The sequence below is a fragment of the Manis javanica genome, chromosome 5 (assembly GCF_040802235.1).
Source record: "Manis javanica isolate MJ-LG chromosome 5, MJ_LKY, whole genome shotgun sequence".
In the NCBI taxonomy this organism is placed as follows: domain Eukaryota; kingdom Metazoa; phylum Chordata; class Mammalia; order Pholidota; family Manidae; genus Manis; species Manis javanica.
The window spans coordinates 139,177,495-139,204,235 of record NC_133160.1 but is presented as its reverse complement, the minus strand read 5'-3'; the positions used below and the strand labels follow the sequence as shown (position 1 = coordinate 139,204,235).

At 37.8% G+C, this 26,741-nt stretch overlaps 1 protein-coding gene across 6 annotated transcripts in view; it reads right to left on the bottom strand.

Annotated features, from left to right (window-relative positions):
- Positions 1-26,741, bottom strand: part of ATP8A1 (ATPase phospholipid transporting 8A1) — a 222,501-nt gene that overhangs the window by 49,817 nt on the left and 145,943 nt on the right. For all 6 annotated transcript variants that reach the window (XR_012131751.1, XM_037002854.2, XM_037002856.2 and 3 more), the window contains 3 exons: positions 17,836-18,008; positions 2,239-2,422; positions 2,036-2,146 (listed from right to left, as the gene is read on the bottom strand). Coding sequence is in view for 5 of the 6 variants with exons in the window: in XM_037002854.2 (XP_036858749.1) it covers positions 2,036-2,146; positions 2,239-2,422; positions 17,836-18,008 (468 nt within the window). In the remaining variant the exon portion in view is untranslated. The remainder of the gene's footprint in view (positions 1-2,035; positions 2,147-2,238; positions 2,423-17,835; positions 18,009-26,741) is intronic.

Sequence of the window (26,741 nt, the reverse complement as noted above, 5' to 3'; positions counted from 1 at the left end):
TAAACTCCTGGTATCTTTAAAAAGTATACGTAAATAAACTGTATAAATTGCTATTCTTTTGAATGTCAATGTTGTGGGGTGAGAAGAAAATGTAATTAGAAAAGCTAGAACTACAGAGGAGTTTGGAAATGAAAAATATTTTAGAAAACAATCACATATTTACATACACAGCAAAGAATACACATTTTTTGGATCTCATAAATTATTTTGAAAGTGCATTTTTCTTCAAAACACACACTATGCCAGACCAAATTCACCAGTAATGAACCATTTGAGTAAATACATAGATTATTCTGTTTATGTGTTCAAGTACTTGGTTATTTTTCCTAATGGATTGTATCCTGTACATTTTTAGTGACCATTACACAAAATTGCCTGCATACTTCAAAACTCAGTTGTACAAGCCTGCCTTACATAATAAAAGGAATGCTCAGTCAACACTTTAGAAGACAAGCATTCTGACAGAGGAACAGAGAACAGATGAACCAAACATATAGCAGTTCCCAACGAATGTGCCAAGATGGTGAATGTGAAATCCACTGATATTTTTGTTTTTGGTATTACTTCTCTGGTGTAAAATATGGGATATCATTTACATACAGCAAATGGTTAGGTCTGTCTCTTCTGACAGATGTGTGGAAATGGTCAACAGATTAGAGGGCATGGTGGCATAAACCAACATCTGTAAGGGAGCCCTGGGCAGATTTATGAGGGTGCAGTCAGGTCCTCTAACAGGAATGGAAGATGGAGGGTTTTCTCAACAAGCTATGGAGAGCCCATCGCCGCGCTCTCTGGGGCTGTAAGAGGAGCAAGAAAATGGCAACACCCAGAGTTTAAATATTATGAATACAGCATCTGATGACAAAAATGGCCATATATATATATAAAAGGTAAATAACTAATCACAGCCTGATTAATCATTCAGTTCATTATTTGTCCACCAGGGCTGAACTGTCCAGTATGGCAGACGCTGGCCACATGTGGCTCTTGAACACTTGAAATATAATTAGTTCAAATTGAGATGAGCTGTAAGTACAAAATACATACTAGTTTTGAATATTTGGTATGAAGAATGTAAAATCTCACATCAGTAACTTTTTATAGTGATTACATGTTGAAATAATATTGAATATACTGAGTTACATCAAATATCATTTTAAAATGATCAAGGGCTTTAATTTTTAGTTGTTGCTGATATAGCTTCTAGAAAATGTAAAATTACACATCTGGCTTGCACTGTATTTCTATGGCAAATTCCTGCAGGACAGGAGCCATGTGTGATTTACTTTGTAGCTGCTGAACTAAGCCTGGTGCCTGGCACCTGGTAGGTGCTGTAGAAATGTTTGTAGAGCAAAATACATCATTTTAGAAGTGATATTCCTGACTGGGGTTAAGTTTTCATTTAAAAAATGATGTTATGTATGACACATGAAAAGAATATAAAATTCCTTGCTATGCAAATACAGGAACTAAATATTCTGATAATTTGTAGAGAAATTACTACCTGAACTCTTGCTATCTACCAAACTCAGAAGCCAAAACAGAGCTGGATAGCGAGGATATAAGTATCGAAGTTTGAAACATAACAACTACAGATGACCAATAGTAGCAAAACTATGTGTGTATCCTTCCTGATTCTCTACCCCTTAGTTGAACTACCCTGTTTCATGTTTGTCATTCCCTTACTTTCCTTTTTAGATAGTTTTCCATGTGTGCAGCCCTAAACACTGCATGGCTTTCTCTAATATGCTTTTGAGCTATACAAAAAAATAGTTTGTCATCTTTTAAAAACTAAAGACATTACTTCATTAGCAATTCTAATTCAACATTTCTTACCAAAGCAATATAACGTTTTTAGCCAGAACTTAAACCTTAATTATTCTCCATGGCCAACAACATTGCTTAGAAGTTAGAAAAAGTGGGCAAATGAAGGATTAATGAAAACATTGAGAATATTTATTTAAATATATATATATATATATATATATATATATATATGCAAGTGACAAGTATTTTAAACTGAACTGGCTATTACCTCGATAATGTAGAGGACTATGTTCTTGTAGAAGCAGTACAAAATGCACTTGGAGACTCTGTTATAGTTCCAGGCACCATGAACCATCAATAAATTCTTCAAATACTTGAACTAAAACAGAAGTAGAAAAAAATTAGTATTTTCCACTTCACAGTGTCAGCCGACTGAGACAAACGGTGTGTTTTGCAAAGATGATGCTTTACCTGAGCTATGGAGTAGTCAGAAGAATTAGCTGCCTGAAGGCCTTCATTGCCACTTATGCCGACACCAACGTGTGCAGTCTGTATCATGCTGACATCATTTGCTCCATCACCAATTGCAAGGGTTATGACTTTGACTTGCTTTTTAACCATCTCAACGACTTCAGATTTTTGAAGAGGAGACACCCTTAAATAACAACGAAATATCAGTTACCTTTGTTTTCTGAATAAAGGAATCTTGAGATGTCATTGTCTCTAAGGTTAAATGAAGCAGAAGATCCAAAAGAATGGTTTTATGAAGAACCCAAGTGGAAAAGTCTTGGTTTGCATATGTTTGGTGCTCTGTTCATTGATTGTCACTTCAAGGGAAAAATAAAGTCTAAGGAGCAAACTTGTAGGTGGCTGAAGCGACAATGCCTTGTTAAGCACTGGTTTACTAGTATGTTTGTGTTAATTTGTTAAAGAAATAATGCGTGAGTTCAGAAATTCCAACCACTGCTTTCTCTACTTGTTAAATTTTCTCTACTGCAATTTTCCATATCCCCAAATCAAAATTGGCTGGGGATTTTCACCAGCTCCATGGGTGTGGTTAACTCAGGTGTTAAAAAAACAGAGTTTGAATCCCCTTGGCAAGAACAATGCCTGTTTCAAAAAAGATGATATGGTGAGAGGCATTCCCCAAATCACACTGCAACTGCTACTATCAGGGGCTCTGCTTCCACAGTCAAGTTAAAGTAGACAATTAGCCTGGAAGAAGATTTAAGAAACAGTGGAGCCTTTGTTTGTATCTGATGTGTCTGAAAAGATAGTTGGTTGCTAAACAAAGACACCAGATTTAAGTAGGGATTCATAAAGAAAATACACATACTTAAAATATTTAACTCAAAATACAAACATACAGACTTGTGATATAGGGCAAGGAATTTTACTCTGCATAGGGGTTTGCTGTTTGAAATTCTGCATATTTTTGTAGCAGAAACCTCACTCATAAGGCCCCACCTATGGGGGGTTTCATTAAAGTGAAGACTAGAATGTAATGATGCTCTCTGACTTTTTTTAAAAATACACTTCAATTTCAACAGCAAATTGTTTAGTAACTCAAAAAGTCTTTGTAGGGAATTATACCTGGTTTCCCTAGTACAATTTTGACTAGATTGTCGCTTGATGACTTATGAAACATTTAACTAAATGATGATTCCTTTAGGCACACACTACTATAGGAATACACAGATTAGGGAACAAGCATTCACTGCTTTCAAGTATGACCAAGTCAACTCAAGGAAGCACAAGGGTAGATATTGACTTGAGTGTCCTTTCAGCTCTGGGCATGATGAGCTGTGGGCACTGACATCATGTCTTAGGGGTGGAATGTGGTGGAAGAACGTGACTCAAGACTTAGAAAGATATTCTACCGTTTTTACAGCGTTCATTTTAAAAGTTGTTCCTTGATACAGGGAGGTTACACGGTAGCAAAACAGACTTATAAAATGCTAAAAGTGAGCATAAAGCTTTTGATATAATTGCCAGTATTTCATAATTTCAGAGGATATAGAAATCAGCATGGGCTGCAAGAGGCTTTCTTGATGGGCTAGAATTTGGCTTGACCTTGACAGGAGAGGAGAGCTCATGTCAGGTAAAAGAAATAGCATATAATAACCTCCTTCAGCTTCATGTTCAAAATTACCCAGAATATATTCTTTCTAATGTGTTTCCACTTCAGGAAAGGTCATTTATTTCACTCATTAGAGTTTATTTACTTTCTTGACTTTTGTACACTTGCTTCTATATTTGTGCAATTCCCAGGATAATCTAGAACAACCTTACCACACAAGTTAATTCTTCCTAATGTCTCTCAAAGTGCATGTCCACAGTTAAGGGCACCAAAAAAAAAAAAATCTGAATTTTATAAATGCCAACAGTGACCCAATGGAAAATTTGGAAACATAAGTGTACGGTTTTCTACTCCGCATTTTTTTTTTTTTTTTTACCACCCACACATGGTCCTGCATCAGGACTTAAATCATTCACCTCTTCTCTTCCACTGTTGGTCTTTCCTCTTTGGAAGAAATCAGATCCTCTACGGAGAAAGACTATACAGCCAGCATGTGCTGTAAAGGTCTGGGTTTCTTCCCTGTGGTTCCACAAACAGAGGTGGCCCTTTGCAATGCATCCTGGTAGTGTGCTGAGCATAGTATGCTTTTCAGGTATTATTTTGGCTATAGTTTCTGCACGTGCCATTCATTATTTTTCTTATTTGTTATGTTGTAACTCACACTGCCCTGTGAACATTAGATTGGAGTCCTTGACGTTTTTACCATTTAATCTGGCGAGTATATAGGGTAGCTCATCTTATATGAGCCTCATTTTGTGCTCTTTTAATGGAGTTAGCTAAATGAACCACCTTTTTGAATGGAATATGGATAAAGATTATATGCACATGTATACACACACATAATAAAGAATATTTTAAAGGACTTTTATAGTTTGCCAAAAGGAGTACAATGCTTTATCTTACTGTACTGTGTATTTAGGTTAACAACCTAACAAAAATCTTATATACTAAAAATCATGCAGATAACACAATATCTCAAAAACTTCTACTGTAAACCTCAAAGTTATTATAAAGTTGCCTTTAAAGGTAAATCTAGAGAAAAATTTAAGAACATGAAGGAATACAGTATTTTGTAATTACCCAAAAGTGCTTTGTATAGTGACCTACTAGAGCTCTTGTATTTACTGAACTTGAGGGCTATTCCTGGTGTCTAGTTAAGAGCTCAGGAAAGTTGGTCATGGTGGTGGTGGGCATCTGCCCTACTTTCCTTTGCAACACACTTCCTAAGATTTCTCCTTGTGAATATCAGTCTATTCTGCAATGAGTCATATTCTGACTAATATAGAAATTACAAAAAGAGAGAAAAATCTAAAACAAAAATTTAGGAGGTATTAACTGGACTCTTCTTTGAACTAAAATTTGTTAGGCTCAGATTTATAAAGTTTTGAATTGAGAAGGAACTATAATTTGGCCCAAAAATTTGTATCACACATACCAAAATTACATAAATATTATAACACTTCTAGAAACTCACCATCAATTTCTTACTGGAATGAAAACAGCAGCTGTTGGGGCATCACAGACATGATACTGAGTATATGGCACATAATGAAACATTCAACCACTTCTAGGTAAGAGAGATGTGTTATTCAAATGGATGATGAGTCACTGCTTTTCTAGCCTTCAAAAGCAACATCTGTTGATAGATTGTGCAGTCAGAGGCATCAAGGGGAGCCTATAAATAGGGATTGAGGCTACAGAAATAAATTGCAGATAGCTTTTCCTCAGGACAAAAAAGGAAGGTAACTTTAAAAAGGCTTTCTTTGGCAATACATTTCTTTTTTGAAGAATTCATGTTATTATAGGTAAACTACTACTGTCTTCAGTTTCAATGGTTCAGGTAATATTTTAAATAGGGACTGATCATATTGATACCATATATTTGAATATGCATGTATGTACATGTGCTCACGGGTACCCAAATTACTAGGTGGCTTTTATATCTTATAAAAGGCACCAAAAAGAAAATTCCTTCTAGTAGAAATCTTTATGTATTTAAACCAGAGAACAGTTTGTCCATAATACTACTGTTCATTTAAAAATAAAAAATATCTCTAGTTACCTGGAACCTAGCACTATACTTGCAGCACAGAGCAGATGTAAAAATGGACGTAGGACTAAATAAAAAAAATAAATGGAAATTCTGTGAGAAAGAGAAATGCAACTCATTATCGCATGATATTAACACCATAACCCTTATTCATTTTTGACTATTTGCTTAGGAGGCAGTCTGCTTAATCTGCTCTGTATCTAGAGTATAGAAGAATTACATAAAGGATATTGGCTTTCTCAGACAATAGGAAAGAAAGGTGAGAATTACTAGGTGGATAAAGAAACACACTTCTTCAAGGGAAAGTGGGTATATTCAGAATGGATTAGAGCCAGATGTCGGGGCCTCTGCATGTCATGATAAGGAAGTCTGAATGTCACAGCTAGCACTAAGCAACAGGATATGTTAAAAGCTTTTAAGCCAAAAAAGGGCATGGTAGCAATGCCTTAAAAATATTAATTTGGATTGCTGAAAAGATATCTATATCTATCTACCTTGTTTGTATAGATATCTGTCCATCTTTATGTGTCTGAATTTTACCTAGGATAAGTTGCAATAAAAATGAAAAGAAAGGACATAGGGGCGAGTGGGAGGTTTTGCAGGAAAGGAGGATCAGACATGACCCTGAGGCTTCAAATCTGAGTTACTGGGAACATGATGGTCTAAACATAAATTAAAAAGGCAGAAAGATTTGCAGAGGAAAATTATCAGGGACGTTTGAGACACCTGGAAGTCTAGATAGTAGTCGGATATCCTAGTGGAATCATTAAGCATGTTAACTGAAAAGTTAGAACTGATTTTGGAAAAGAAATCAGAGGCAGGGATGTGCATTCTGGAGCCACTGATTCAAATGTTTAGAGATTTTGTTAATATGTGATGAAATTTCTACAGAAGACTGTAAGGAGCAGAAAGAAAGTAGATCTCGGGGCCTTTCTTCTGCCCTTAAGAGTTATTAATTTAAGGACTTTTATTGAGCTACTGTCCCAGAAGTTGAAATACTAACAGTCTATCTGGCAATGATCTCTCTATGGACTTTTGCTCCAAGGAAACAGAAGTGGTAGAGGGAGACAGAAATTTCTCCTAGGGGTACAAGACCCAGCCATCTCTGTCTCAGGAGAAAGGAATCATGCCTACAGGGACTAAGGTGCTCCCAAGTATATCTGCTCAAGAAGGCCTAGGGTGCTACCCCGCTAGCTCTGCCCTTTGGTGATCTTGCTCCCAGGGTGGTGGCAGGTCTCCATCTCTTCCCATTCCTGGTATGGGGCTGGAGGGCACACAGGCACTGGCTCTCTTTCATCTTCCCTTGACTCTGGGCAGGTAAGGAAGGGTGGAGCTGCTTTCAGCTGAAGGGAAATCAGCTTGCCCTTCCTATTTTCCTTCTTGCCTCCTTTTCTGAATTATCTCCTATGTGAATGGGGTTCTCCAAGAAATCTTCTCATGTTAGACATACCTAGTGTACGATGGAACAAGCAGTAGCACAGGCTGTCGACAGAAATTGGAATAAAACTCTGAAGATGCCAGGATTTAAAGAAGGAGTTCAGTAATTTTCACAATTAAGGATCACAATTAGCAAAAGCCTATGAGAAATCTTTGGGAAATAGGTAAATGGCATAGAGGTAAAAAGTGGTGTGCCAGGGGTCACAGATGAACAAACAGGGTGGAAGTTGTTTAGGTATACCGTCACTCAGTGGTGTCCTATGCAAGTGCAGGCTGACCAGTGTGAGTGGGTAAGTAGGGGCTCCCCTAAGAGGAGAACTATGGGATCTTCTCCCACTGCAACTACAAACTTAGGTGTAGGCTTAGAGCTTGTGGAAACTCAAAACCTCCAGAAACACATGCTTGGCATATGAAACACCCCAATTCCAGGGATAGCCCCAATGCTCTAAAACTAAGAGCCCAGGAAAATTCCCTTCTCATACCTTAGAACAAGGAACTGAGAGCTTTCTGGTCAACCTCAGGGCATGAAGCCAGGAAGGAACAAGTACCACAGATATGCTGATAGACCCTTGAACATCATCTCATCCAGGAGATTCCATCAGAAAATCCTCTAACAATAACAGTGCTTGGGTAAAGGAGTTAGGGGAAAAGAGGGATTCATAAATTCAGATTGAGCCTGTCTCCAACTCTTCCTAAGAGGTAAGACTTAGCTTTCACCTTTCTCCCCAAAGGACATTACTACCATTAAGGAAAAATGGAAAAAATGGTCTCAGAGGGAAAAGTTAAGGCAGGAGAAGATCAGGAGGAAAAAAGAAATTGTGACAACTTATAAGTAGGCAGAAGTAGAAGAAAACAGATAAAACAAGAATTTAAAAGAAGTATGACTGAAAAAAAACCTTGGAAAGGTGTGGGAAGATACTGGAAACATGAAACTGGAACAAACAGCTATACTGAAGAAACAGTTGAAAAGAAGACATATATATATATACAAATGTAATTGCTGAAATAAAAAAGCCAATAGTAAACTGAGTAGTAAATATGATAAAGCCTGAAAGTGCAGAGTCTGATACCTGTCCCAAAAGGTATCAGGAAAGTAAATGAAAAATTGTGAGAAAAATGAAAAGAAATGGAGGAATAGAGGAGGCTACATATACATAAGGGGAGTCCAAGAAGAGAATAAAGGGAAAAATGAAAAACAATGATTAATAGTTTTCCCAAATTAAAGAAAGATGTAATGTTCTTAGATTAAAAGGGCTCATATAATGCTAAAAAGGACTTTAAGAAAAAGGCATTTATCCATAGACACACTTGTTACATTAAGAAAAATTTCTAAAAGTTTTTAGAGAAAAAGTGGATTACTTACCAACAAACAAGATCTAACATTGTATACAAACACGTAACTTCAGTTCTTATCTCTTTTTGGGGGGGCAGGGGAGAAAGACATACTAATACTATAGACAAGAAACACAAATATGGATATAAAAACTTTAGAAATAGCTAGACATAGAACAGATCTAGGTTATAAAGCTTTCACACCAGAAGAAAATCTGATTTAGACAGAGGAAGGTATGGGGAGGAACAGAAAGAAAAGGCATAATAAATGGAAAACAAAATAAGACTGAAGAAACAAGGACTAATATAGCAATAATTATAATAAATATAAATGGGCTAAAACCATTGATTGAAAAGAGATTCTCAAGTTAGATTAAAAAAAATCCAGCAATATGGTGCCTAAAAGAGACACTTTATAATAACAGCTAATGTAACACTTACTTGCTCCTTAATCCTAAGCTCCTCACTTAATTTAACTCATTCAATTATCAGAAGAACTCTATATGAGATAGGTTATTATTACAGCTATTTTACAAAAGGCACAGAAAGATAACATAATTTAAGGTTAAAGAGCAAGTAAATGGTGAGTCCAGGATTTAACCCTAAGCAGGGTGGATTAGGGACAGCATTCTTAACTACTATGTTATACAGGGTTGAACATAAGGGCTTAGGGAAAAAAATGCAAGGCACATGTAAAAGAGGAAAGTCAGATTAGCAATTTTAGTACCAAACAGAATTTAGGCCACAGAAAAAGCCATAATGGCCAGAGAAAATATATATGACAGCATTCCTCTCACCAGAAATATTTGATTAGAACATATAAAGAATATTTGACAGTATTTCTATAATTTTTAATAATAGCTACCAATGCTTTGAGTACATATATTAATGCATTTATCCTAGATAACTTTATGAGAGCAATTATTTTTATCTCTGTTTCAAAGATGAAGACAGTGAAACAGGAGATATTAAGCAATATTCTGCTGAGCTAGGGAGAGGTAGAGCCTGACATTAGATTCTGGCAAGTCCGGCCCCAGAGCCTGAGTATAAGAGCATCACAAGAGGAGGGAAAAGGGTGGACTGTTTAGTAAGTGATATTGGGAGAGCTTGCTCAGTATGTAGAAATGAATAACACTGGACCCCTTCTCTTTCATAAGATGCACAAAAATAAATTTCATATAGGTTAAAGATCTATATGGAAACCAGAAAGCTGTAAAGTGACCATGAGAAAATGTAGGAGGAAATCTTTGTGAGTGGGTAGTTCTTACCATTCAAATCACACAAACCAAAAAGGGAAAAATTGACATAATTTGACTATCTCAAGGTAAGAATGATTTCTATTCAAGGAAGAATACCACAGATAGAATTAAGAAGGGAGCCAGACTAGAAGATATTTGCAATGTCTATACTCCACAAAGAATCAATATCCAGAACACACAAAGAATTCTTGTCCATAAGTAGGAAAAAAGATGAGCAGAAAGGAGTAGATCTCCTACCCCTGTAAGATGTGCTACTTCTCTTCATGGCATCTGCTACCACTGACTTCATGTAATCTGTCTGATATTATAATACATCAGTTGTTACCATTCACACTCACACAGCAATTACTGTCTTTTGAATATTGTTTTCTAATTTTATTGAACAATAGCTACAGTGTGAAACCAGGAATTTTTCTCCTGTTGTTCACTGCTCTATTTACAGCACTTATAAAGAACGTGGCACATAATGGGTGCTTTAAAAACATTTATTGAATGAATGAATGAATAAGTGAATGAGTGAACTTCAAAAGCAGAAATCTAAAGAAACAAACAGTTATATGAAGAGATGTGCAAATTTCCTAGTAATCAGAGAATGAAAAATCAACACAAGGTGGCACTTTTCAACCACCAAACTGGCAAAGTTATAAATTCAGGAATGCCAACCGTTGATGTTAAGGTAGGGAAACAATTCCCATTCCTAAACATACATCCTAGGAAAGCACCTGCATGGGTGCATACAGAGGATGTTCATTTCAGTAGTTTTTATGTTAGCACAGATTTAGAGACAAACTTTGTAGCCATCACTGTAGGAATAGATAAATAAAATGACGTATATGCATTAGGATAATAGCAGTGTAGAGAAGAAATTAACTTGTTTCACAAATGGCAACATGGATAGATCTCAGAAATATAGAAAAGTAAAAAGGCAAACAATTTATGTTGGAATATTAAAAATTATTATCTATCCTTCAATTCCACACATGTAATAATATGTATTTTTATAGGTACACATATCTACAAGTAAAGTATGGCAGATGGGATGGGAACATATTAAATAGTTGCGAATGTTTCCCAGGGAGGAGTGAAGTGAAAGTGGGGATGAAGGGCAAAAACTAAAATAGTATATTAAAATTAAAGAAGAACTTGCTTTAGGTTAAGACACTAGGATGCTTCCAGCTTAGGGAGAAGGCCAGCCTATCTTCCTCTTGATTCCTTTGCTGACATTGTCCTTTGGCCCCTTGCTGGCACTTCCCCCTAGGACAGAAGGAAGGCATTTAGGTGACAGAGCGGGATCTAACCTTTGTGATCCTGGGCTCCTCGTCTGTCTCTTGCTGAGATATGTAATTGTCTACTGACACCTCATTTTAAAAGAAATCAGCTTTTGGAAATACCCACATTTTAAGGGTTTTTCTTCAATCCAACGGCGTGGAGAAATTTAATGGATCCTCTAGAACAGGCAGTTGTCACCACAGAAAGAATGTCAGTCATTTTTGAGGAATCATGGCGAAAGGGAAGCGTATCAGTTGAGGAGAGATGGGCGTATGTCTCAGCTTTCAAGAAAAGAAAAGAGTCTGGAAATTATAGACAAGGGAGTTCATAGTGAACGCATCAATATTCCAGGAAAGCTCTGTCAGCACTGACTCCCTCTATCGCTCATTCATGAGCTACAGATACTTCGTAACAGGAGCTGGCAGACTATGGCCTAGGAGCCAAATCTGGACAGTGGCCTGTTTTTTATATATAGTGTCACTGGATCACAGCCACACCCATCATTTACATTTTGTCTAGAGCCGCTTTCACGCTACAGTGGCAGAGTTGAGGAGTTGTGAGACAGTATAGCCCAGAAAGTCTAATATACTTACTATCTAGTTCTTTTCAGAAAAAGTCTGCCCACCTTTGCCCTATAGAATATTCCTTTCCTCTTGGAGAATGCTATCTGGAATCACCTCTTCTCTCATATCTCAAATTAAAGCCCATCCTTTATGTTCATTTCTTGTCTGTCTGCACCACTGGCCACCTGATTTTTATTTTCCAAGGCCATCTTTCCCCTGGGATGGCGCTTCTCCTTTCTCTGTACTCCATGCCCAACAGCTGTTTCACAGTCCTGGCTGCATCCCACCTGGCCTTGACTCCTGGCCCAAAACACCATGCCTTTAACTTATCCTGAATGGGGTGTCTCAGACAGGTTTACTGACAGGAAGGTAATCTCACTAAAAGCCATCCGGGTTCAAGGAGAGCCAGTTAATGACAAAGTAACTTTGCTTCCCTTTCCCACAATTAGGTCAATAGACTGACTGATCAGAGAAACATTGTGGGTTCCATATATCATGTCCTTAGCAAGTCAGAAAATGAAGGACTTTCATTCTATCACTGTAGAGCTGAAGGAGAGCTTGAGCCCTCTACTTGGTGGATTTGTGTTTGACTGAAGCATATATTAGAGTGCTGATTTATAAAAGGCTTTAGGAAGGTCTTTACCGGAAAGCTGCAGAGCTCTGTATTTAAAACTGCTGAACAGAAAAGAATCATCAAGAATTGGAATGTAGTTATAGAAGATACATATGTTCATTCCAAGTCAGCAAGATACAAAAGAGAAAGAGACTAAAATGAGTAAGAAATCATTTAAGAAGAATAGTGATGGAAATGAAGACAGCAGTTACTCTCGGGAGCAGGATAAAACTAAAGGCAGCACAAGGGGCTTCAGGGAGCTGATCATCTCCAGCAGCCTGATACAGGAGGGCATTTACTTTGTGAAAATTCACCGAGCTGCACACTTAGACATTATGTACTATCTGGCACAGGTTTACTATTTTATCAGAATTATATGACCTGCAGTTCTGACTTGGGTGTGCGTGCGTGCTGGTGATGGTGATTTATCTAAATTGAGTCACATCTAAAATTATAAAATGTTGAATGACAGTGGAGTTCTACAGTATTTAGTTTCTCTTATATTCTCAGATATTTTCCTGTCAAATATGGTCTTCCCTGGTGGTGTACATCATAACTGGCTACCAGGCTGTAACATGGCCTGCCATGTTCCTTTAACACTACTCGGGTAGAATAGCAAATGAGATGGCCAGGGCTCAGGAGCTTATTATAGTATGTTAAAGCCAAATATGGGCATTTTATGAAGTTATAGAATTTATTCAGTATGTCCTTTTTTAGCCATACATGTATGAAAGAAATATTCTCTCAGCATATCCAACATTTATTCATATTTTCTTGGAAGCAAATACGGGGTTGACATTCATTAACAGTTTGTAAGTGCTTGCAGAGCCAAACATCTGCTTGGCTTCCAAGGGTGTTCACAAAATTTTTCTTTAAGGGAATGTCTGTTGAACATTTATTAGCTTCATTTGTGCTTTATGACTACCCTTTAAGTACAACATTTAGAGAAATCCTTAAAGTTTAAGACAATCCTGCAAGATTCAAGAAATAGATCTGCCTTGATCCTTTATTTAATGCACTCATACTATGACAGAAAGTATTCAAAATGTCCCTGTAGACCTCTTCTTGGAGGACCCCTTGATCGGGCTAAGGTGAAAGGTTTTGCCTAGAATGCCACTCCTGAGTGATGACACTCACTGAAGTCAAGTGTTTTTTTTTATGTACCACAGGGAAATGGCCTACAAGGGGGTTAAACTTTGATTAGAGATGTTGCAAGTAGGGAAAAATGCTTACTTCAATTTAACTTCTGCTTTTCAGAAGACATGAGTACATAAATTATGTAGAAGAATGGTGATTACTAGACAGTCTAAAAGCTGGAGGCTCTAGGCCAATTTTCAACCAACTGTCACAGAACATAAGTTTCAAAATATGTTTAAACTAAACTGACAACTACAGAAAAAATGTAAAATTCTTTGAAAGGCTGGGTTATGTGAACTGATGAGGATCTCAGAAACCACACGCTATTTAACACACAGCAATACTTCACTGCAACATTCTCACTCCCTTCTGGAGGGAAGATTAAAGGAGGTGGAACAGACGCTTCCCAAAGTGAAGCTGATCCAAGCAGCCGACGGACCTTTCCCAGCTCAGAGTGGCCAACATATGAAGGGTTTGTCCAGACCGAAGGGCTAGAAGTGATCCTCTGGCCAGAAGCTCTCAAGCTGGAAGGGGAAAACCTAAGAAGTGTGCCTGCGTGCAAGGGTCTCCCACCTTTCCAAGTCAGAGAAGCCTCACTCTCAGCTGTGTTAGACAGCAGGCCCCCTGGAGGATCGGAATCACCGTGACCTCGTGAGCTCTTCAGTTCGCAGGTCATCAAAACCACAGCCAGGGAGATTCCGTTTAGTATGCAATGTGCCAGACAGGTGATGTTAGAGTAAGAATTTTGTGAAGCCCCAGATGCAACACCCTATACCGATTACACAGCTGTGGGACCTTAGGGCATAAAATGAGGAATTATTTATTTGGTACAGTTGCTCTGCGGAACAATTCTTGAGTTTAGCTGTGGATACAAATCTCTGTGAGTCTTGGAGCAAGCTTTCCTCCCCTCTGTCCAAGGAGTTTCAGGGAGTTGTGAAACTTAAGTGGTGCAATCATTTTTACATGTTTGTATGTGTGTGTGCCTGTGTATATATATATATATATATATTTTGTGGGGGTGGAAACAGCCTGTAGCTTTCAGAAGAATCTGTGATCACAACAAACACTAAGAATCAGTATATGTGAGCAAGGGAATAAAGGCAAGAAGGCCCACAGAGGAGCAGTTTGTTTATAACCAGGAAAACTTACCAAAACCTACCCTAACATCAGATGCATGTTTCCTATTAAGCTACTCAGGTTAAAAAGGTAAATGCTCACAGAGGTTAAAAAAAAAAACAACTTCATGATCTATGAAAGTGCACTACTTGTTAGACTGATAAAAATAGATTTCATTTTACTTCTTGGGTCTTACATACTTAGAAAAAAATCATTTGAGGTATAACATGTGACGTTCACTTTGTAAACCAAAACCAGAACTCCAAAGCCCTGAATAATTTTGGGGCAAGGGGATTATTTCTGTCTCTGAATATGTCTTCAGAAATGGTGGTAAGTAAGAGATGTAATGACTTCTGACTGAGAACAACTGTTTCTTTCAAATTCAACTGCTGCCTCTTCAGGGAAAATGTTCATCTTTATAACTGTGTCAATTAGGCAAACACTAAAAACTGCCTTCTGCCCTTTATGCTGATGATGTCCAGGAAGAAAGTGGCTGATGTAATCCTGGAGATAGAGCTAATATTGAGAGCCTCATGATCCATTATGGGAAGGTTTTCCCCTCGACTTCCACTCTAGCTATGGCAAAGAGAAGACTTTGCAGAGAGAGAGCAGATCCTGAATTATCTTCAGACACAGACTGACAAGAAACAGATTAAAAAGTAGTTTGAAGGGAAAACTCATAAAGCCAGAATGGACATAAATGTATTTGGGAAACAGTACTGCACTGTATTTCAAAATAACATTCAGTATTTATCTGGGGTGTCTATTCTAATGGGGTAAAATAGAGAATTTCCTGAGGCTGGGAGATTGTAATGATCTGAGAAACCCGGAGTGACACACTAAATGGTAAAGAATGATATATAGAATTGCCCATCTATTCCTTACCAGTGATAGATGCATTATCATGGAAATTGTACTTTGAGGTCAGTGAGCTAAATGAAAAGAAGATGGTCTGTGCTGGTAGTTTAAATGCCAAGAGGCACCAGGCCGAGAAGGTGCACAGACATAAATCCAGCACTGGCACTGATGTAATTATGGGCTTAGATAAATTCTCAAAGGCAAACCGGAAGCTGGACCACAATCCTTATGGGAAAAGAGAGAATATGAAGGTAATTAGAAGAAAAAAGCCGAGGAAAGATATTTTACTTAACCCCCAACACCCACCAAAAAAAAAAAAAACCCTCTAAATAAAAACTCAGTGTCTGCATAGGGACCTTCATGGTCCTCCAACAGGCATAAAAACAGGATGGAGGGAGGAAGGGCCACACACAGCTTTATAAGCTCAGTTTCAGAGCCAAGCTGCACGTGCATGGCAGAGTGAGTCCCTCCCAGGGGTCTGGGGCCTGGAGGAGCCCTGAGGTCCACATGACTTGTGAGCATCCAGAACAAGGATCTCGTGAGGGAATTTCACAAGCACAAGCACAGAACATATTTATTCTCCCTTGATTCTGCTTCCTAGTTTTTCTCTCCCTCTGCTATTGTTTAATTTTATGGTTCAACTTTTTGAAGAAGGGTGGGAGGTACTGTGTTAAGCAATGCTTTAAGAATGAAGCTCAGCTGCAGTGACTACATTATGAGAACTGGCCTCCCACATCTTTTAAGTCAACTGTGATTCTACTCGAAAGAAACAGAAAGATACACGAAGGAGAGTGGGCAGGAAGTCTCATTCATTCTTGTATGTGGGGCATCTGAGGTATGCACAGAACCGATGTCAAATCAAGGGAACTGGTTATTTTATCTTAAAAGAGTTCTGTATTCTGTTTTGTTCTCAAATAGCCAACAGTTGTATTTCTTCATGTGCTTTTGAGCAATCTTTTGTTGATCCTTATGATCCCATTAGTGAAAGTCATTAAACAACCATGTCTGGCACAAAATTACCCTGATGGAAGAATGTTGGAGTTGAACATTACTAAGACTTGGTCAAGAGATTAGCAAGGAATCAATAAAAGTCACCAGAAATGCAGATCTTGAAAAGCATGAAGATACCAAAGTGCAAATGAGACAGTCAGGATAAAATAATTTCTAATTCTTTCTTGATGACTAAGCAAAGAACTTGATTATTACTAATAGCAAATATCTGTATAATAGAGTATCCAAGAGTTCTACAGTAATATTCATTAATACATGCCACAGAGAAGAAAAATAAATGACTAAAATAATAAGACTTCTGGGAATAATAAGCAACTCCTAATTCTCTGAGCATGATATAATTTTATAGGCTGATATGATGCCTATAAAGGCTACTTATTAAATATGATTTAAATTCTATCTCACAAAGTATATTCCAATTGACATTTAGATCAAGTTTGAAGGTACATTATACATATAGGATATTTATGTGAATAAGTCTGAACAACAAAAAAAAGGTTTAAAAAGCATAACATTCTTTTATTAGTAAATACATTTTTATAGATAATGATAAAAGCACATAGAAAAAATTTAAAGATAGTGTTAAGAAAATAGATTCTGAGAAATTCTTTAGAAGCCCTGTTAACATTTCATCTCCCAGGAAGAAAAAGCAATTTGAGAAATTGCTACCCTGGACCTAGTTTGATCAGCTGGTGAGATTCAGTAAGTGGATGGCAAAGAGGGAAATCTTTAGGTTTCATGGTGAAGGAACTGTGCATAACCATAAATACACTTTTAATTTTAGGAAGACATAGTGTGGAGCAGGGGAAGACTCTTTGACAAGTCCAGGAAGGATTGGAGCTAAATAGTTTACAAAAATACAATTCTATGGATTAGGGCTTAACAACTCAAAACATATTTTAATTTAGGATATAGGCAATGCTATAAATTAGAGAGAACAGGATTATACAGTCAATATATAGCCTTCACGAAAAATGCTCAGCTTTTTGGAAAATGATTCAATTAGCATCTCCCATCATGTCACTCCACAAACAACGGCAGGATCAAAGATTTAAGTGTAGAAAACAGCACCTTTAGAGAAATAAGTCTAGATGGAAATACAGGCAAATAATCCATTTTAAATACCGAAACCTGCAAGAAACATGTTGTTGCAAAGTACGAACAGTAATTAATAGTTGTTAGGACTCACTTTCAAAAGCTCTGCTACTACATTCTGTACCAGTTTGTGAAATAATAACCTAATATTTACAAATTCTGGGTAGAATAACTTTAAGGAATTTTAAAAATCAAGAACGAAGGATCACAGTGTTCTTTACTAAAACCTGCCGGTATTAAGATCTTACCTGCAGCAAATAACAGCTTTGCATGACAAAGCTAAGTCCAGGAAATACTGTCGTACTCCGAAAGTTAAGGCATACTTGAGGGTTTTCCCATCAATTATAAGAGCAAAATCATTCTCTTTCTGAAGAGCCTCACCAAGCACAGTGCAGTGACGACTGAGTGTTTCCCTTGTTCCCTGTAAAATTAAACAAAAATGTCCTCAGCCATTTACTCCCAGTTTGTTCTACTAAGATGCCCTATGGTGTTTGGTAACTGCATTCAAGTTATTTTTTGTGCTTTTTATGTTTCAAATTACTCCCCCATACTTCGCCTCATTTGATTCTCCCAAAAGCTTCTCAAGGGAGACTGGACAAATGTCAGCAGAAAAAGTAACCTGTTCGCCTGTGGCCACATCTCTGCGCCTACCAGCGTTGGGCCGGACCACGAGGTGTCCTCTGCAGTCCCGCTCGTTATTCTAACCACACAACCACCATCTTGCAACCATGTTTTCAGGACATTTCCTTGTTACAGAACAACAACACTGTCCCACTTTATGAACTAGTCAAAATTTCTTAGCCATGAATCCAGGGGAGAAGTTGGAGAATGTAATTTAAATAATTTCCACTAGTCTTTCAGAAGTCCTTGATGCTACTGAAACTTAATTCCCAGTGACCAAGAGGAGGAAACAGTGTCTGTAATCTCTTGCCACTTCATGAACTGGCTTCTATAACCTTAATCACGACTTCATGACGCTGAATTTCGATCAGGGATGGTAATGTGACTTGGTAATCTTGATGGATCAAATAAAAGAACCCCTTCCATCAATGAAGAGTTCACTTTTGGGCACAACAAAAACCTCTGGTGTCAAGGAAAGCTTTGTTCACTTCCACTATACAGAGGGGTTGTACTTGTCTCCCTCTGTCAAAAACTGCTTTCCCAGCTCTTCAAAGGCAAAAAATTTCAAGGTACTTTTTTTCTCCCCAAACTCTGTAAACGCTTCCTCTAACCTTTTGGGGTCAGCTCTCTGTTTCACAAGAGCCCCAACATTGTGGAGAAACATAACACTGGCTCTGCACGAGGAAATAAAAGGGAACAATTCCCCTCTGATTATTGTTCTGGTGCTCATATCTGAGCCTGCAATGATTTATGCAATAAATACACATACATATTTATATAATAAAATATACCTACAATGAAAGTAGTGCTCATATAATAATTTTTATTATCTTTATGGGAGATATAATCATTGTTCCAATTTAAGAATGTGGTATAGTTACCTGCACAAAGGGGAAGCCAAGCCATAATTAGAATTTTATATTGGAGTTTCTGAAGGTGTTTCTGCATTTGCATTCAAATGCGGTTCACATTATGTCCTGGAATTTCAGAATCTGTTTATCAAAATAATAGCAGCACATTGTACTATAAAGTAAGACTTCACACCTTCCCCACACTGACTTCCACCTAATGCTTCCCCTGGTCCCTGTTATATGCAGTGACACCAGGGACCACCACACAGCACTTTTCTTGAGAACATTTCTCTTCACACTTTACACGGGGGTGGGAGGAAGCAGTGGTTTTCATTTACAGGCCTCACCCTCCTCTTTCCTGCTGGAAACTTTTGACCCAAGAGCACTTAAGAAAAGGAGGTCAAATTATCAGTAAAATCTGGCAAACAAAATTTACCAATGACAATCTACAGATGACCCAGGATTATCTGAAAATCAAATTTAAAAAGATTAAATGAACAAACAAGCAAACTGAATGAATTGAGGAAAACAGTAAGAATAAAAAGCAATATTTAGCATATACCATACACCAGGCATGGTTCTAAGGGCTACACATCACGTACATTTCAGTTAACACTTATTACAACCCTATGCAGGAGGCACTACCGTTAGCCCCACTGTGTAGGTGAGAGACACAGGACAGCATTTAAGTTCCTTGTCTACAAACACATGGCTACAAAGTAGTGAAATCAAATTCAGAATTGAATCTCTGTGCTAGCTTGTCTCTCTCTACATAACCCAGTAAAAGCAAGCCTGCTTCTAGACAGACCGAGGCACAGCCAGTTCTAAGTGGAATGCCGCACCATTCGTGCTGGTTCCCTGGGGCCTTCATCATCTGTCTCTCATCTTGTCTTTACCGCCAACAGAGGCTTCTCTTCATAAAACAAATTTAAAACACAAATCATGTCTCTTCTTGCCCTAAAATTTTTCTGTGGCTTCCTGCTGTCTACACGAGAAAGTCCAAATTCCTTAAAACGGCACTTATGGCTTTCCACAGTCTAAGCCCAACTAACTTTCATTCACATTTCCCTTCACAGTCTTGACTCCTTTTTCTCCCCTCTCTGAAACGCTCTTCTCTACAGAGGAGATTCTGCCACCTTCCAAACCAAGCTCACACCACACCGAGCCCTCCCAGACCCACTCCATGCTAGCAAGGTTCTCAGTTCCTGGAGGTGAGAGACCATGTTTAACCTAGTTCCCAGCAAGAAACACAGTGCCTGCAATCACAGATGCCTGGGAAACACACATTTATTGAATGAGAAAAATGATAAATTCTGATTGCATCCCACTGGCAGCATTTCATTTCCCCCTCTATTATCACTTCTGCTTAGAGAGAGAGGTGGGAGGGAGGAGGGGAGATAGGCAGGCAGGTCTTTATCTTATTTGCTCCTTAATTTTTTAGAGAACAAATAATCTACTACTTAACAGTAGTGGACCTTTTGAACCGAGGCGTTGCTCATTAAAATGCCACTATTTTTTACCCAAGTGACTCCTGGGCTGAAGACCCAAATGAAACCTGAGATGGACCTCAGGAGAACTTCAGATTTCTTTAAAGATCAGCTGCAGAGCAAGACTGAAAGTCAAGGAAACACCTGAGCTGAGCAGCTCCCTTGTTGACCGACCTGTGGGCCCCCGTCTCCCTCCTTCCTAAAGAGTTCTCTAACACCTTACAATTTGTTGAAAACTCTCTTATTTGTGGCATCAGCACCCTTGGGTTTCCTTGGTGATTATCACAGATCTTCAGCAAATCAAAAGGTATCAGGAGATGAAAAAGAGAGAACATTTCAGAAGGTGAGTAAAAAACTTCCCACAGAGAGTCCTCCCATCAGCCCACCTAGGGTGTGACGGGGACACCACCACAAAAGCTAGGAACCTTTTCTTCTTTTAGTTTATAGTTTTCTTTTGTAAATAGTTCTGTTATTGGCTGTGTGCTGCCAGTTACAAGTTATATTTTACCCTTATTTATACCTCCAGGAGTGTTTGAAAATTCTTTTATTTATGGACTTTTATTGCCTCTCCCCTAAGCCTGGAAGCCATGCTTTATGGCCATATTGCATTGAAGCTTATCTCCTGTAGCTAGGAATAAATTTATTACTATATTAGCTGTTGCTTTGTTTTCTTTTTGGCTACTGAAGGGGGAAATGTTTAAACATTTAAACTTAGTGACATGTGAAAATGAAAATATATAAATGAGAAGCTAAATCAGAAATAGGATAAAAGAACACAGAGTAGAACAAAATAAAAGCTCTGTATCTCGTCGTTTTACAGAGTCTTATTTGTAGGCTGAAAGAGAAGGCGCCTGTGTTGCTAAAATCAGGGAGAGGCTGAAGCAAAGGTGATCTGGGGCGTCAGGCAAGGGGTAACGGGAGAGGCTGGGGTTCGGGCGCCAGTCTGGGGAAGGGAGGGAGCCACAGGAAAGTGGGGTTTGCTTGCACCTCCTCCAACCTGCATCCCACAGGGCCCTTCCAGTCAATCTTTCAACTCTACTCTCCGGACCCAAAGCCCTGCATGCACCAAGGGCACGTTAGAGCCCTCAGCCCCTGGACCTCCTACCACGCCGTCCTGTTTTGCCAATTCACAATTTACGCCATAACCAACATCCTCCTCAGTTCTTAGTTTTGACAACACAGAAGGGAAAAAGACACCTCAGCCCAAGGACAGGTTCCCCACCAGGTGTCTGCTATGGGTGCACATTACTGCTGATCCATACTTCTGTTCGTGCCTAGTGGATTCCACTTTTCCCAGAGGCTACTCCAGGCCTCTGCTCAAGATTCCAGATTTGGCCCCTGTCACTTCAGTTAACATCGACCTGCTTTACTGAGAACATTCATACCAGAAAGAATTCCCTCAATGTCTTGCTCTTAACTTCAAAACTTCCCTTTCCCTAATCCTCCCTGGTTCTTGAAGGAGGGGGAAGAATTGTCTTCTTTTCTCATCTCTGTCCCCCCACTTCTCTCTTGAACTTGCATTCTCTCCACAGGCTCAATGTTTTTCTCCTTTAAGACTGCCTACAAAAAACAATGAATGAATAAATAAACCAAGAAATCTTCCCTTGACCCTATTTTTCCTGAGTCCATTCAGGTGACATGAACACTTCCATCTTTTGAATTCTTCAAATAGTTGTTTATACTTGTATGATGTAGAAGTGATGGATAGTGGCTTATCTATTTCCATCTCTACTTCCCTTCAGAACCAAGGCCCTGTATGAACAGATGAAATTAAATGCATAAAAGCCTGAAAATAAAATAACCAGTGATTCATGACTGGAGAACACCTTGTGGGAAGTCACAATGGTTTTCTTGTGTGTCCACTGTGAGGATTGTTTTGCAATGCCTGTAAAACTCCTGTGTAATATTGGATACTCTTAATTAGAACAATAAATAAAATATTAATGTGCTTATTTTATTATAAAGGTGGAGAACAAAGTGGTAGTTATCTAACTTCTCCTGCTTTAAGTAATATAAATTGTCCAATGAATATAATAGAATGAACACTTAGACTAGCTATTTAGTGATCAAAACAGGTTATGTAAGTGAGCCTGTGAGAAGTAAACAATATTTATTTGGCTTATAAGGCAATGCTTGGAAAAGAAAATAAATAAAGATGCCTGATAATTAGTCCAAGTAGAATTCTTGACAAAGATAACTCTGATAAGAAGGCCTTAATCAAGTTCCATTTGAATCTGTAGGGTATAGCCTGGCAAAACAGATAACATGTTCATATAATACCCTGCAATAAAGTAAAACAAGACAAAAATCTTTAAGAAATCAGAGACATTACAGTCATCTTTTTCATTACTTTTACATGATTTACCAAGGAAATCCTTGATGAAAGGTACAGAGGGCACCTTAGACAATGAAAACTGACACAATTTAGTAGTGAAATAAACCGAAAGCCCTGATTTGCTTGGAAAGTATCATAGCGAGAAAGACATTATTTTTATTTTGGCAAAAACTCTGCTTGGAACAGCCTAAAGAACCCAGAGGTCAAATGTGCAAAGAATATGTTAGGCCAAGTAGGAATTATGTTTTTGGTGGCCTGAAATGTAATATTGCAGAAAATGGCCCTTTTCAGCTTCTAGCCTTTGTATTTTACTGATTCCTTTCAGAGGTTTACAGGACAGATAATCTCATTTGGGAACATATCCAAGGAACACCCTAGCAGAGAATGTGGAAATATTCCTAAGGAAAGGCAAATAAAAGCCCCCAGCCTTTGATGAGAGGATGGTTAGACAAGTATAACCAGCAGAAACAAGGTGAAGATTACAGGTAAATAGTCCAACATACAACACCTTGTGGCAGTGACTTCCACACCTTGCCCTAGGGCCACAGTTACTGATTGTGACAGTAAATAATGTATGATACTCATCTATATTCCAGAGGGTATCATCAAAAAGGCTAGGCCCAAACAGCAAAAGTTAAAGGAAAAAATTATACATATACTTATTTAGTTCAAAGTGTATATTGGCATTTGGCTCTGAATGCAAACAAGCACTTGTCATTTATATTTATTCCTGGAAATCAGTTAAATGTGCATAGGTCAAGTGATAAACTTATGTTAAAAGGAAGACTTTGCTCCTGGAAGGGAAAAAATAATACATCTAAATTATTTAATAATATGTCTAAATACACCTTAATAATATATTTATTATTAATAATAAAGTATAATTCTGCATGACACTTTGACTTTCAGGCACACTACTTGACAATGCATTTCATTATTCTTGGACTTGTTTTTTCCTTTATGAGTTCCCCACCAGCACCAGTGAAGGGAAATAAGCATACAACTGGGGCTAATGATGAAGCACTCTTGGAACACACAGAACTTTCACTTTTGTTAAAAAGGACTTAAGTTTATGTAGCCTGTACTTCTTACTTTAGTATCAGCACCACAGGTTTCTGTTTTCACTTTCCATAAAAAGACAAAATGTAACACAGTGCTATAGGAAAACACCTGCAGGAATCTTGCTGAATAAAGATTCAGCAAGACTTTGTTGAAACAAAATAAATTGCTGTAGGCTGAGCCACTGTAAGATTAACTTTCATAACTTGTCAGCTGATGTGCACAAGTCACCAGTCAGTGTAGAGAAAGCAGCCATCAACATGTAACATACAAATGTGCAGCCATAAAAAAGTGGGACTTTCTTAGAAAGTCAAGGCTGGGGTTCACATGATGCTTTCTGAGCACTGATACATTTGAGGCAAAATGATACAGACACATTGTAAAGAACTAAAGTTCCAGAAACTAAAACATGCTCTCTGGCTCAGAATTCAAGGTTTTCCTCAACTTCCTGCGGAAGCAGAGTATAAGGTAAAAATAAGCTAATCAACTGTTTTCCCTTTTTCTTGAAAAGGAAAGATTCAATGTCTCCTTTTGGAAGACAGAAAACAAACAAAATCCTCTTTAATGATGTGAAAGGAAAAAGTAAATGAGAAATAAGGAAAAGTTTCAACCACCTAATTAAGTAGACACCAAGATCTCCGAAACACTTTTGGACCAGGTGGTTACATAGGATCAGTGTCTAGGAAGGATCATATCATACATACAAAATGGTGTCGCAGGTTTGATGGCCTATCAATAAATTTTTTTTGCCAGGAATATCTTATATATATGTATTCCAATCTACCCCTCATTATTTTATTTTAGTTTTTTCATCTGACTGACTCTAGAAGGCAGTAATGTAGAATCAGGATGGCTTGGGTTGAATCATTGCTACACCATGTATGGCTGTCTTTCTTCAGGTAGGTTACTTCACTTCTCTAAATCACATTTTTCTCATCCATAAGATTGAGTTTTTTATCTGTTTTGCAGGGTTACTATAGTGACAAAATGTGCTGACTCCTTTACTTTTGATTCAGGTGTCTTGCCCAGTGCTTGGCTTAGAGCTGACATGGAAGAAAGACTAGGTCTTTCTCTTCCTCTGACATTAGGTCTAACATTGTATAATCCAAGGGGCATTAGTATTGAGATAATCTTAAATTTTCTTTTGAAATCTCCTAATGGAAATTTTACTTCAATCCACCTTTTGACTGCTAACATTCAATTCTATCAGCTACTTCTACTGCATAAACAGTATCTGGAAACCTGTCTTCCCTTCAATTCTAGAAAAGATCATCTCTTCTCATATGGCATAGAGCTCTTGGCACATGGTAGGAAGACAAATATTTATATAACTAACCTAGACTGTTTTTCTTCATCTCTTAATTTCTGTCTTCAACTTGGTAAAATTCTTGACTGGAAAATAACTTAATTTACAAAGTGATTTGGTGTTTCTCTTTTACTATGTTTTTTGCATAAATGACCACATTATATATATATATATATATATGTCAGACTGTAAGCTCCTATAAATGTGAAATTATATGTATATACACAAAATAGAACTACACGCAAATGAGCACTTCATGAATACTAGATTTAAAATAACTAATGATGAAGGGAATGCAGAGGATCTGTTTTGCTGGCATGTTCTTCATATGTAATATCATCGATTTAACTTCTTAGGTACTGATTGTTTTTAAAAAGCAGAGAAATAAATATTCAAGTGAGGGTCAATAAACCTTACTTTAGTCTGCCAGGAGTTTATATTTTAAAACCTACTATGAGTTAATTTAAAAATGTCAACTATGAGGATATATATAAGAATCCTAAATTAACATATTTTATTAGCTGTTTGAGAGGTTTGTGGCCCCACCTCATCATCATTTAAGACATTAGTGATTTACAAATTTACGGCCAAATGCTTCATTCTTTCTCTACTTTTACACTCTCCAAATGTTCACACCCTAAAATTACGAATTAACAGAACATTCCAAGGACATTATTAATAATACATTATGACCATATGAAGCATGGACAATGTTAGCACATTCTTAAAAACTGAGTTATAACTCCCATAATAGCAACATGGATAAGCCACTAGGTATTACTTATTTGTCAACAGTCTGTTATTGATTCAGTGGAACACTGGACATTCCGTATGCTCCTATGCATCACATATATCAATGACTCCTTTAGCTCCTGCAGGCGGTAATAAGTTGTGAAGAATGTATGCCTGACAGTGGAAAGAAATGACATTTCTGTATAACTGGTCCATTTAGTATTCATCCCAGTTGGGATCAGTAGGTGTCTTGGACATAGTTTTGGACCAAAAGCTTTGGTGTTTCTAAATTCCCAGATGATATTAGAACATAACCTTTAAAAGCATATTTATATAGAACCAAACCAACATAAAGTAATTTTTCCAAAATGGATAAGGGAAGACAGAAGGTGAAATAATTAAAAACATATGGTCAAAGAAGTCCTCCAAAACAAGCTTAGTGGAAGACAGCCAAACAAATTCATTTCATCAATACATATTCCTAAATATAACGGAGAGGGAAACAGATGAGAAAAAAAAAATATTCAGGCTTTGCTGATACACAGACATGGGCTTTCCAGAGCGAGAACAGATATAAAACACTGTAATTGAGGAAATGGTCCCTTCTCCCAGGAGGGTCATGCCATCAGAAAAGGTCAAGGGTTATAGAAGGGAAGGGAAGAATGGGAAGTTGCAGTGCTGGGTAAAGGCTCCTGGTCCCCAGGCAGAGGTTTGGCATTTGGGATTAGGATGGGTTCCATCAGGCAAATAACTCCTTGTGAGG